Below are 13,342 nucleotides of genomic sequence, written 5' to 3' on the forward strand. Positions count from 1 at the left end.
ACAGGGAGGAGACAAACAGTTGATTTACCTCGTAGAATAATGATGTATTGTTTGGTTGCCAACCTTGTAGAGTACTGGGAGAGAAAAAGAGAGAGGGAAGAGAGAAATAGAGATAAAATTTGGCTAGGCAAATGATGATTTTTCTTTCTCTTCATTTTCTATATTTGTAATAACACCCCATCCCACTATTCTACAAGGTTAGCAACCAAACACCACTGGTCACTATTCTACGAGGTAAATTCAAGGTCAATCAAATGCTTGTCTCCTCCTACGGATACCACTATCTACACGTTAAGAACTACCTGCGGCCAAACAGATACTGGAGATTGAAAAAAAGAAGAAAAGAAGAAGAGCCTGCACAACTCTCAAGGGCAATCTCGGGAAAAAAAATGGTAGTTTCGTAAATAGTGGACCTTAATCGAGTAACTGCCTCATCAGTCAATAAAACAATAATTACATCATATTGGTCAGATTCAAGAGCTCTTCTTCTCTTCACCGCCAAACTCAATTCTCAAAGGTTCTCTCTGTCTTCTCTCTCTCTCTCTCTCTCTCTGCAAGTAATTTTCCGATGGAGTTTCATTTTCTTTCCTGGAAATCTATTTATTTTCATGCTCTTTAGGTCGGAATTATACTCCTTCGCTACAATTATTCTTTCTTTTGCCCCCCTTTCATCTCTTCGGTAGGGTTGGTGAATTTTACTTATTAGGTTTCTAGGTTTTCATTTTGCCCTGTAAAATCTGATTGCTTTAACTCCTCTTTTGATTGTAAGAAAAGCATTTCGTATACAAAAAAAAGGTCTTGTAAATGAAAACATGAACTTCGCTGCTTCAAATTTCTTTTTTCATGTGTAATCAAACAATGGAAAAATCACGAAATTTTTTCTTTTCCAAACTTTTCCACAAAATTCCTTCAATCCAAACTAGGCCTTCGCCTATATTTCTTTGATTGACCTATCTTTTTTTAGGTTTTGGTTTTAGGCCTTTTGTTCTGCGGAATTTTGGAGGTGTTTTGTCAGATATAAGGATTTCTATCCATTTTATGTTGCATATGAGAAAAAAAGTCTATAAGATTTGGTTGAATTTTGAGTGTAGTTAGCGCTTGTAGTTGGAATTTATGATATGGGTGTGTTATGTTCTGCATTTGGTTATGTGTTTTCTTGTTTCTTTTTCCTTTTTCATGGGAATTCTGGGTTACCTTTTCGCTGCTTCAGTGCTTAGGTTTTATTCTTTTTGTGAACTTCTTTGGTAATCTTGGAAGAAAGAAAGTAACAAGAAGAGGGTTGCTTTGCAAAAGAAAAAATGTCACACACAACATAACTTTGTAAATCCTTAGATGCACTTTCAGAAACTAAGGAATCTCACTTCAACTATCTCCATGTTCGCCTTTTTTATTAGCATTCTAAGAGTTTTGCATATGTAAAACTGTAACTACATTGGTCAATAGCTTACCTAGATAGAAACGACTTCTTCTTCTAGCTATCCTAAATAGAAACAACTTATTCTGTCTTATCTTCAGATAGGAACAATCTCATCTACATAACCTACCTACTTCAAGCAAACTCTACCAAGTACCTATCTATGAATTTTTTTTAAACTAATTAATAACTAACTAGTAAAACTAACCAATATGATCGGTGACAATCTTTATAATTCTCCCCCTCACCACCGACTCATTCCCATCAAACTGAGCTTTTCACAAAATTTATTGAACTTGTTGATCGGTGTTCCCTTTGTGAAAATATCTGTGATCTGTTCATTCATTTCAATAGGAGTTAGTGAAATTTCACCACACAAAACCTTTTCCCGAATGTCATGGTGATGAACTTTGATGTGTTTGGTTCTTGCATGGAACAAGGAATTCTCAGCAAGTCGAATTGCACTTTCATTGTTACAGTACAACCAAACTGCATGATGAGTATCTTCCCCAATGTTGCGCAACAGTTGTAGTAACCACGTACATACTTGAGTTGCAATTGTTGCTGCCTGATACTTTGCTTCAGTTGTAGACAATACAACCATTTATTGTCGCTTGCTACACCAAGATACGGCTTCGGATTCACCACTAAATATGTATCCAGGTTTTGATCTGCATGTAGAATGGTCATCTGCATAACTTGCATCACAACATCCATAAATTTCAAATGGAACCCCTCATTTCATTAAAAAAATCCATAATCAATTGTGCCCACAAGATATCCCAAGATTCGACGAACTACATCTAGATGCGGCATTCTTGGTTTCTTCATGAACCGATTCACAAAACAAACTGCATGGGTTATATCATGTCGAGTGAGTGATAAATACATAAGACTCCCAACTAGCTGTCGATACAGTGTAGTATCCTTCAAAAGTTCCCCATCTTCTTTTCGTAGTCGTTCATTCACCGCAATCGGAGTTAAGATCAGCTTACAGTTGGTCATTCCAAACTTCTCTAAGATGTCCGATGTGAATTTCTTCTGGCACAGTAATATACCCTTATATATATAGATTGCCTCCAACATAGTGGTTGAACTCCTCGTGCTCCTTCATCTCAATCTTGCAGTAAGATATTTACGGATGGAGCCTTGATTTCTTCTATTGCATCTCCTTTAATGACAAGATCATCAACGTAAATGAGGACAATACTCGCATGTCCTCCCATCTTCTCCGCAAACAAGCTTGAATCTGTCGGTGCTACGGTGTACTCATTGAACATTAAAAACTTCTGCAATTGTTCCGTACTAAGCACGTGGTGCTTGCTTTACAGCATATAACGCCTTAGCTTGCACACATAACTAGGATTTTTTTTTGAAAATTACATACCTATGGTTTTTCCTACATTCAAATCATTGTGGTTGGATCATGTACATCTCCTTATCAAGTTCCCCATAGAGGAACACATTTTTCACATCCATTTGCCACAACTGTCATCCTTTGCTTGTTGCTAATGCAATCAACACACGAATAGATGTGATCTTTGCTACCAGACTAAATGTCTCATCAAAGTCAATCTCATATTGTTGGGAAAAACCTCATGCCACTAACCTCATCTTATATCGATCAATTGAACCATCTGTCTTGCGCTTCACCTTCTACAACCATCTACAAGAAACGGGCTTAACGTTTGGAGGAGGTGGGACAAGATCCAATGTTTAATTCTTCCATAAGGCAGTGATCTCGCCCATAGCAATTTGTCACTCCTTGATGTCTTTTGTCTCTCCAAAAGAAGTCGGCTCCTCCACCTTACGATCTTCTAAGACATTGCACTCTACCATAATTGTCTCGTGAGCACAATCCGAATTTGTTGTACACTCAAGAATCTTCACAAGAAGATTCTGCAATGCTCAGTGCAAACAAAACCTCCCCCTCAAAGTCATATTCCATGGCAATATCTTCTACTGCCACACCACAAGCAAATGAAGCTTGCTTGCCCCATTCACCATCATCAACAACATCCTTGTCTTTAGATTCGATGACAACATTCCCATCATTGGTGATAAATCATGTATGTATAGCGGTGATAAATCCGCTAAACTTGGGTCTCAAGCCACGGATAATCAACCTCAGCATTCAGTTTTCACTAAACATAGGTTCCAGATTTAATTGATAGATCTCATTACACAAGTTCTTAATTATCATGAAATAAGCAGATGAGATAAAGTACCTTGTGTTGATGAACCAATCTCGTTCTCCATCATTTGCAACAGTGCATCATTCGCTTGTGAAAAGAGAGATGAGAGTGCCTCTCACGCTTCTTTAAGAGCCTTCGCATCTCTGATATGTTCAATCAACTCCTTCTGTATTGTTGCTTTCAATACATAGATCATTTTTTCGGCACTGATATTCTACATCCGCAGCGCATCCATTCCCTCTTCTGGTGCCCTGATGTCGTTGCATTCACTATCTCCCATTGATCCTGGCCTTGAAGGTATGACTCCAAGCACGACTTCCAATAGATGTAGTTAGTATTGTTGAGCTTTTTGATCTCGTTTTTTGCCATCTCTTCTTCTAACCTCGATATCACCTCGAAGCAACCAAAGAAAACATGTTCTGACCGACCACCTCACTCTGATACCAATTGTGAACTTTGGTAATCTTGGAAGAAAGAAAGTAATTGGAAGAGAGTTGCTTTGCAAAAGAAAAAACGTCACACACACAACAAAACTTTGTAAATCTGGAGAGGCACTTTCGGGAACCCTAGAATCTCACTTCAACTACCTCCACGTTCACCTTTTTTATTAACATTCTAAGAGTTTTGCATATGTAAAACTTACAACCACATTGATCAATAGCTTACCTAGATAGAAACAACTTCTTCTAGCTGTCCAAGTTAGAAACACCTTATTCAATCTTATCCATATAGAAACAATCTCATCTAGATAACCTACCTACTTCAAGCAAGTAGTTATCCATGAATTAAAAAAAAAAAACTAATTAATAACTAACTAATAAAACTAACCATTATGATCAGTGATGATCTTTACACTTTCGGTACTGGAGAGTGGAGATTTTGGGATTGTAAAGGTGATGAAAAATCCAATGATTTTAGGTTCCCTTTCTCACCCATTTCTTGTGCTGAAGAATATTTGGGATTTTATCGGTATTTGAGTCTAAGTTGCTCTGGATCATGGTTTCAAATTTCGGTTTCGGAATGCATTTTGGTCCTCTCCGAAACTAAATTTCAGCTGAAATCCGACGAAATAAATAATACAGCTATTTTATCTCCTATAAAATTTTGACCTCGGTAATTTTGGCTAAAATTTCCGGAAAATATTAAATAATTATCAAAATCCAGATTTTTTGGGTGAAATCCCTTAAATTTCGGACGAATGTTCGGGATAAACAAAATTTCGACCAAAATTTCAAAATATCAGCCGAAATAAAGGACGGTTTCAAATATTATCGATTTGGGTTTCATTCTCGACGAAACCTGAAATTTCAGATTTCGGTCGAAATTTAAAACCATGCTCTGGATCGGTTGCATTCTGTTTGGTTTAGAGGTTTACGGTGGAAAGTTTTTATTCAGTACTTCTTTTATGATTGGGAGGGTTTCTTTTATTTGGAAATGTGGGTGTCATTTCATCTGTTTATGTGTTAAGGTTTTGGTTATAAGGTTTTAGCTCTCTTTTGGCGTTGGAAAGGCTGGTTGTTGTTTAAATTTTTTTTTCTCCAGCTGTATAAATTTATGTTAGCATTTTTGTCAGTAGTTTGACTATTGGTATTTTTTGTCTTGTTTCCAAAGGATATTGTGAATCCGACTCTAATTAGAAAAACAAGTGTACTCAGCATTTGATTAGAAACTTCTAGTAGAAAATTTTGCACTCAACATTTGATTATATTTGCACTCAACATTTGATTATATTTGCAAGATCTTCTATGTGGAAATTGTTATTGGAGGATAATGTTTGAAATATGTACATGTTACTTTGATCCAGATGTTATTTCAATGGATTACAGTTTGTTGCTTTTATGCGCAATGGTTGTCAAAGTAGGACTGGGGCCACGGGGCTTCATTTGTTCGAAGGGAGATCCTTGTTGGGTAGGTTGCAAGGAATGTGATTAAGTTTTGGGAATATGTGACTCTGTTCGCAACAAATTTCACATGCATGAAAAGAGAAATCACACACATAGAATGTACTGAGATCAAATTTCCCTCTTATGAGAAGAGGTTTTATTAATTTTGGTAGGGATCGTACACTTCCGGCTCTATTGGCCGTTAATTACGTTTCTTGAAGAATGAAAACAACTCTGATTATCCATAAAGAGGTTTCCTATCTAAATACATCTTTTGATTTTTTTTATGAACAGATCCTCTCGGACCGAATTTCTTTGTCCTAGATGGGACATTCTTCATCTTCCCTTTAGGGAAATACCATCTTTGTCATCTTTCTCCCGGAGGATAAAGTTCTTCTCCTTTAAGGGGTCTTTGGGAAGAGATTCTAAAGGGACCTTTAAAGTCTCTAGAAAGAGATTTTAAAGGGAGTTTCCTTTGTATTCTTTTTGGTGGCTATCGTCTTTATCATCCTTCTCCTGGAGGAGAAAGGTCTTGTCTCTTTAGGGAGTCTCTGGGAAGAGATCCTAAAGGGACTTAGAGGGTCTCTGGAAGAGATTCTAAAGGGATTTTCTTCTTTCTCCCGAAGGAGAAAGAGCTTCTTCTTATCTCATTTATGGAACTTTTTAGGTATCTTTATCATCCTTCTCTTGGAGGAGAAAGGTCTTCTCCCTTTAGGGAGTCTCTGAGAAGAGATCCTATAGGGAACTTTATAGAGTCTCTGGAAGAAATTCTAAAGGGATTTTCTTTTTTCTCCTGAAGGAGAAAGTTCTTATCTCCTTTATGAAACTTTTTGGTGATCTTTATCATCATTTTCTTGGAGAAGAAAGGTCTTCTCCTTTTAGGGAGTCTCTGAGAAGATATCCTAAAGGGACCTTTATAGAGTCTCTGGAAGAGATTCTAAAGGGATTTTCTTCTTTCTCCCAAAGGATAAAGGTCTTCTTCTTTTGGGAAACCTCCATCTTAATCATCTTTCTTCCGGAGGAGAAAAGGTCTTCTCCCTTTAGGGAGTATCTGGGAAGAGATCCTAAAGGGACCTTTAAAGAGTCTCTAGAAGAGATGCTGAAGGGATTTCCTTCATCATTCTGATGAAAGAGAAAGGTCTTCTTCTCCGAAGAAAATGTACAAAAGAAAGAAAGAAGAAAAAAAAAAGAAACTGTTAGCCAATAATCTTTTCTGACCTTTCTCTCTTCTCTTTCTTCTGTTTCTCCTTTCGCATAGCTTTTTCTCCCCAAAAGATCTGATCCCTTTGCTAAAGGATCTTCCCTCTATTTGTAGAATTCTCTTGCAGTTTTATTCTCTAAAATTTAGGGATTTCTTTTCCATTAGTTGTTGACTCCTTTTTTGTTTTCTTTTTCTTTAACTTTATATTTAGGGAGATATTTTTTCACCCCCTGGAGGATTAGGTGCCCCCCCCTTTTAACTTGATTTGATGTAAAAAAGTGTTAAAGTCTGCCACAAATCCGTTAAAAGGGGGCGCACAATCCTACAGGAGGGGTGAAAAAATTATCTCCCTATATTTATCCTTTCACTTTAGGGAATAACGTGATGCGTAACCAACCCTTTTCTCTCTTTTCTTATTTTACTAAGAGATTTTACCATTGTCTCCTTTTTATTAAAATTTCGAGTCCAACAAACTCTTAATTAAGCCATTCTTTCCAGAGCCTACACCTAGTCGATTGTACAGGGGTATTGTCAAACGAATGTTATGAATGGTGGGGGAAGGGTTGTGTGGTCCTTTGTCGTTTAAGAGGAAACTTAAAGAAGATGAGTATCAATTCTCTCTCTCTCTCTCTCATTTCAAGTTGCTAGGAGAGGGGCACATCTCACCTTTGAGGCCGACGAAGGATTTAGTCCTTAGATTCTAAGGGTCTTTCTGGTAGCATTTTTTAAAATTTTTGCTTCTCTTGTGGGAGATGAAAGCTTTGCTTCTCCCCTTGCTCAGGTTCGGGGTGCCTTGATGTATCCACAAATGGAGGGTTTTTTTTTGGATAGCAATGGTGAGTAAAATAATACATGTGATGTGAGAGAAACTATTGATCACTTATTCATTCACTATAAAACGGCCAGGTACATGTGGAGTAAAGTTCTTAGTAGATTTGGAATTTCGTGGGTCTGCCCATCTAACCTCTATGAGCTCTTGGTAGGATGGGCTTCGGCCCCTTGGCCGGGAAAATGGAAGATTTTGTGGAATGTGATCTTGTTAGCGGAAATTTGGGTTCTATGGAAAGAAAGGAATGCAAGGGTGTTTAGAGGCTTTGTGAAATCCCCTCATTTTTTCCATAAAGGTCATTGCTCTAACAATCGCTTGGTAGAGAGCCTTGCCTTCTTTCTGCTTTGTCTCGGCTCAAGAACTATGGCGAATATGGTCATTGGTATGTAACAATAGGGTGGCAATGCCAGTGATTCGCAAGTGTGGGAGCCTCCTCCCATCGAATTCCTAAAGTTGAACTTTGATGGTTCAAGCATGGGAAACCCAGAACCGACAAGGATAGGCGGTGTCTTAAGAGATCATGTTGTCAACATTAGATGGGCTTTTTTAGGTCCCATTGGGCTCGCCAATTCCAACGACGCGGAGATGACGACGGTGCACCAAGGAATAAAGTTGTTAGAGCAAGATTGCTTAGATAGAGTCATAGTGGAGGGTGATTCCTTAAATGTGATAAAGTAGTTAGAGGGTAGATCATCTCCTCCATGGCGGTTCGCTTGATGGATGGATGAAATATCGGATCGGGTGGCGAGTTCCTCTATTTCATGTAAGGAGATCGGCCAATTCTGAGGCCAATAGGCTAGCGAGGGAGTGATGCTCTAGATCGGAGTTGGAAGTCTTCGATTTCCTTCCTTCTTGATGTTATTCTTGTTGTGGTCTTATTTGTTTTTCTTTTCTTGTATAGCTTTGATCATCTCGATAGTTGCTAGTTTCCACGTGTTTCTCTTCTTCATTAATACAATTCTTTGCCATTTCAAAAATAAAATAAAATCAAGTGATGCTCAAGTTTGTAGAGAAGGTGAGGAGTTTGTAGACCATTTATTCATCCATTGCGAGGTGGCTCATATGATTTGGGGGCAATTCTTTTTGCTAGGTTGGTATTTTGCTAAATCTGTAATGTTGGCCAAGGTGACAACACGAGGGGGGAGGGGGTGTTGAATTGCCTATTAAAAAAAAATTGTTCTTTAAAGTAAGTTAACAATTAAGTGGAAGAATGAATAAAATTAAGAACAAAATGAATCAACCATGCACGATAAAGATAAAGAGATAGCGAAGAAAGAGTGCACCGAAAGATTTATATTGGTTCGGCCAAACCCGACCTAGATCTACTCTCAAGGATATCCCCTCCTTGTGCCTTCACTAAACTGGTCTCTTACAAGTGAAGACTGAAGAGGAAACCATTTACGCGTCGAAGGTTGATCCGGTGCTAAGTTATAAATTCCGTTTCATTCACCATTTCGTTATGGCGACCGAAACAGAACGTTTCAGTGTTTGTCTTTTTCATTCGATGTTTCTTTTGAAACTTTTCGTTCAGCTACGAAAAGGGAATTTTTTTTAATGGTTAAAATATGATAAAAATTTTAAAAAAAAATCAAAAATTATTAGAAAAATATAAGAAACAATTAAATGAACAAAATATATAAAAGATCCAACATTTACTTAAAGGAAAATCACTATCAGCTGAAATGTCTGTGTTGACCAGTGCAGATGAAGAAATTTTAGAGACCAAATATGAAAATTGTTTGCCGGACTTTTGGGATTTAATAATGTTTGGGCATGATAGAATTTATGAATTTTTAAAATTCGTAAAATACCCCATCGTTTGGAATTGAAGATTTTGACCCGACCCATTTTTTTCCAATTTTGTACTAGAACTGGAAAGTTGACTTTTTATCCTTTTAGACTTGGGTCTTGAAACTATTTTTAATAGATCCAAATGGGGGGTATTTCCTTACTTACATGTAAATCTTAAGTAAATGTCCATTTACTTAAATCACTCTACATGTAAATACTAAGAAGAAAAAGGAAGAAGAAAAGAGAAAAGAGAACCAAGAAGAGGAAACAAGAAGAGATAAAAAAAATATAAAAAAGGGGAATTCCGGATGAAACAGGGCATTCCGCCTCTAGACTTAAAAGTATACATTATTTACGTATAAAATTGAACCTTTGGAGTGATTTTATGAAATCCAAATACTTAAAAGGGTGAAAGTTTCTTCTTAAAGGAAAGCAAGGTGGGTGACTCTAAACAATAGAGGGGCATGATCAAGCTGAAATAAGAATGGACGAACAATGTTACTTTCTGGACTGACAACTTGTTTGGCAATCACCCTTTCATCAACCAAGTGTATAATAGGGAAGATTGAACTTGAAGCTTCAAATCAAAGATGTGATAAATAACAATGGAGAGTAGAAGCTTTCTGAGGTAGAAAACAATATTCCACAAGGAGTTATTAATGCCATTAAGTTTTTAAGATTAAAATAACCGATGATGATGATGGTGAGATTGTTGGACTACAAATACCTCTGGTCATTTCTCCACCAAGTCTTCTTGGAATATGATTAGAGTGAAGGTGAGTACATAAAGATGATCATCGTATATTTGGAAGGACCTTCCCACCAAAATTAGTTGGCTTCGATATTAGGGTTCAGTATCCTTATATTTTAGTATCAAAACCTCAGTCAAAATTCAACGTCACTTAAAAGTTAAAACCCTGCCTAATATGATTAAATCCCTAGACTTTGACTTTCCTTATGCAACTGTCCTGCCACTATCATTGGATTGAGCGCTAATGTTGTTAATGATGAGATTTGACTGGCATTTCGGAGCTTCTTGTAAGATAAAAAAAGCCGACCTCGTGTTTGATTGTAATTAACTTCAGATTTTGGATGGAAGTCCCCATTCAGTTGACTTCAGGTGTTGTTGATCGATATATTATTTAGAAGTAAATAACTTGGGCATAGTTTACCGGGTTATGACATGTAATTTTTTGAGGAGCTGGATCCCACCTCCAAATGCAATTTATGAAGTGTCTTATTCTATTCATTCGAGCTATATCAATCCTTGCATCACTCAAGGTGTTCCTCCACTGGTAACCAGGTCAAAGATCTTGGAACAAATCCATCATGTTGTTTATGCCTAAGTTTATTGTGGCATATTGAAACTACTTAACCCTTCATCCGTGTCTCTATGGAGAATCCCCTCTAATGTGTCAAGAGAAACATTTTTTGAAAGCTGGAATACAGATAGACAGGTGGCATTGTACAAGCAATGTTAATGAAAATTAAATTAGTATTGATATTTTCATGTTGGACCTGTGAAGAGAAGGCTCAGAAACCTGACTTGCCACAACTAGTCCTCACTAGTCACAATAGAAAAGGAAGCTGAAACCATAGGATAAGGTTTACATAATGGAAGTAAAGAATTTAATTTGTATGGAAACTCAGGATGAATTGCCCCTGTTGCATAGGATATATCACAGCTTCTTTTTTTTAACTTTTTTTAAATTCAATTTCTGCTTTTCTATTCTGTTTGACTGGGCATATTTTGAAACATGTTTCCTGCAACAGAAGGGAGCAAGGGTTTGACAATCTTGTTGGTCAGATCAGGGCGACATTCGTGTCTACAAAGTAATACTCTTGTATTTTGCCGAGGATGTGTTTTTAGTATTGAAATGCATGGAACTATTATAGAAAGAGAAATTCATATTTCCACACCTTTTTCTATGCTACCCTGTGTCCAGGAAATTTCATGAGTGCGTGGTTTTGGCAAGTGCATTTTAATGCTGAAATTTGAAGAGATGTGTTGGATGTTGAATGGGTGGCAATAGATTGTACTATTTTCCTCTCATTTGTTTCTAGACCTTCATCTGCTTTGAATGTTTCCCTCCTCTCATACAATCTTTCTTGCCAATCATTTTGGATGTATTCTTTGATGATCTGGAGAACAATTTACTTGAGTTATGATTTAGCTAATTGCAACTTGTTCTCCTGCACAGATGGTGTTTTCTCGACCTCGAAAACTATGCTGTTGATGATGGTTACTACAGTCATATAATGAGGGGAGGGAAATCCAGCAGTTTAAAGATGGTGGAAGCTACTCAGCCTCCACCTACGAAGAAATCTCGACGAGAAAAAAACCGTGACAAGTTGCCTACCTCTGCCAGCTCAGCGGAGATAATGGAACAGCAAATCTGGAAAGAATTCCCTCAGGATCTTTTTGAAGCTGTTATTGCAAGACTCCCAATCGCCACTTTCTTCCGTTTTCGTTCAGTTTGCAGGAAATGGAATTCCTTGCTGGCATCCCATAGTTTCGCTCAACATTGCGCCGAAGTCCCACAAGTCTACCCCTGGTTCTACACCATTACCCACGAAGACGTCAAAAGTGGAGCCATGTATGACCCTTCCCTGAAAAAATGGCACCATCCCACAATCCCTTCGCTGCCCACAAAGGCAATCATTCTCCCGGTGGCATCAGCAGGTGGTCTTGTCTGTTTCATGGACATCGGTCATCGTAACTTTTTTGTTTGTAACCCTCTGACTCAATCCTTTAGAGAACTCCCAGCAAGGTCAGTTCGGGTCTGGTCTCGTGTGGCTGTGGGGATGACTCTAAATGGAAATTCAACCAGCAATGGCTACAAGATCCTATGGTTAGGATGTAACGGGGATCATGAGGTTTACGATTCAGTGAATAACAGTTGGGCCCGCCCAGGATGCATGCCACCTGGCATCAAGCTGCCACTCTCCCTGAACTTCCGCTCGCAGGCCATTTCCATTGATGGCACACTGTACTTCATGCGTGCAGACCCAGATGGTATTTTGTCTTATGACATGGCTAGTGGTGTTTGGAAGCAATTTTCCGTCCCACCACCGCCACATTTGACGGACTACAACCTTGCAGAGTCCAAGGGAAGGATAATGCTAGTGGGGTTATTGACTAAGAATTCGGCTACTTGTGTGTGTATATGGGAGCTGCAAAAGATGACACTTTTGTGGAAGGAGGTTGACAGAATGCCAAATATATGGTGCTTAGAGTTTTACGGGAAGCATGTGCGAATGACATGCTTGGGTAACAGGGGGTTGCTCATGTTGTCTTTGAGATCAAGGCAGATGAACCGTCTGGTTACCTACGATGTTCATAGGAAGGAATGGCACAAAGTGCCGGGATGCATGGTCCCACGTGGGAGAAAGCGCCATTGGATCGCGTGTGGTACAGCGTTCCACCCGTGTGCCACCTCCGTGGCCTGATTTCTAGGCAAAAGGTATGGGTTTTGCCTTTGTCTATCCATCTGCAATCCTGTTGCTGCTAAATTTGGTCTTATATGCACATTAATGATGATGACCACGATGATGGTGGCAATGGTGATGGTTATTGTAATGGTGATCTCTTCTTACTTCATCATTGAACAAACACACGAGACAATTATCGTAGTTTGATTGCAGTTTGATTGCAGAAGAGAAGATCAATAGTAGTTTCTTTTTTATTCCTCTTAGATTGTCTTTTTATTTTCTCTTGCAATTCCATAGAAACGCTAGACTTTGAGGAAGTGAAGATCAGTGTTATGGGATGCCTTAGGAGTCGGATGGAGAAATACTCTTTGGATAAATCATATATCCCATGGATGATGACTGTGTTTGTTCTTTAAAATGTTAAAATCTCTCCTACTTGATGAAGGGTACTTCAAGGATATTCAAAGATGGGAACCCTAAAACTCTAAGGCCCTGTTTGGATTGGTCTCTTGAAAGTGAAGTTCGGGGTATTCTTTGACGGCCTCACATGGCCCTCTACCAGCAAGAGTTGCACTGGTAACAGAAATCATACATGAA

General features: G+C 38.3%; 1 protein-coding gene across 5 annotated transcripts; it reads left to right on the forward strand.

Annotated features, from left to right (window-relative positions):
• The first annotated feature begins 362 nt into the window (after window positions 1–362).
• On the forward strand, window positions 363–13,008 carry LOC143847295 (F-box only protein 6-like). 5 transcript variants are annotated; one of them, XM_077356082.1, is made up of 3 exons: window positions 11,093–11,146; window positions 11,260–11,349; window positions 11,515–13,008. In XM_077356082.1, the coding sequence occupies exons 2-3, from the start codon at window positions 11,333–11,335 to the stop codon at window positions 12,761–12,763; spliced, it is 1,266 nt and encodes a 421-aa protein (XP_077212197.1). In that variant the 5' UTR covers window positions 11,093–11,146; window positions 11,260–11,332; the 3' UTR covers window positions 12,764–13,008. The 5 variants fall into 5 exon arrangements, with proteins under 5 accessions (XP_077212200.1, XP_077212196.1, XP_077212199.1 ...); XM_077356085.1 differs by lacking the exons at window positions 11,093–11,146; window positions 11,260–11,349 and adding an exon at window positions 363–517; XM_077356081.1 differs by lacking the exons at window positions 11,093–11,146; window positions 11,260–11,349 and adding an exon at window positions 549–679.
• Window positions 13,009–13,342: the final 334 nt, after the last annotated feature.

This window comes from Tasmannia lanceolata, unplaced genomic scaffold, assembly GCF_043159265.1.
Source record: "Tasmannia lanceolata isolate RefF3 unplaced genomic scaffold, GAP_Taslan_0.1 ptg000015l, whole genome shotgun sequence".
In the NCBI taxonomy this organism is placed as follows: domain Eukaryota; kingdom Viridiplantae; phylum Streptophyta; class Magnoliopsida; order Canellales; family Winteraceae; genus Tasmannia; species Tasmannia lanceolata.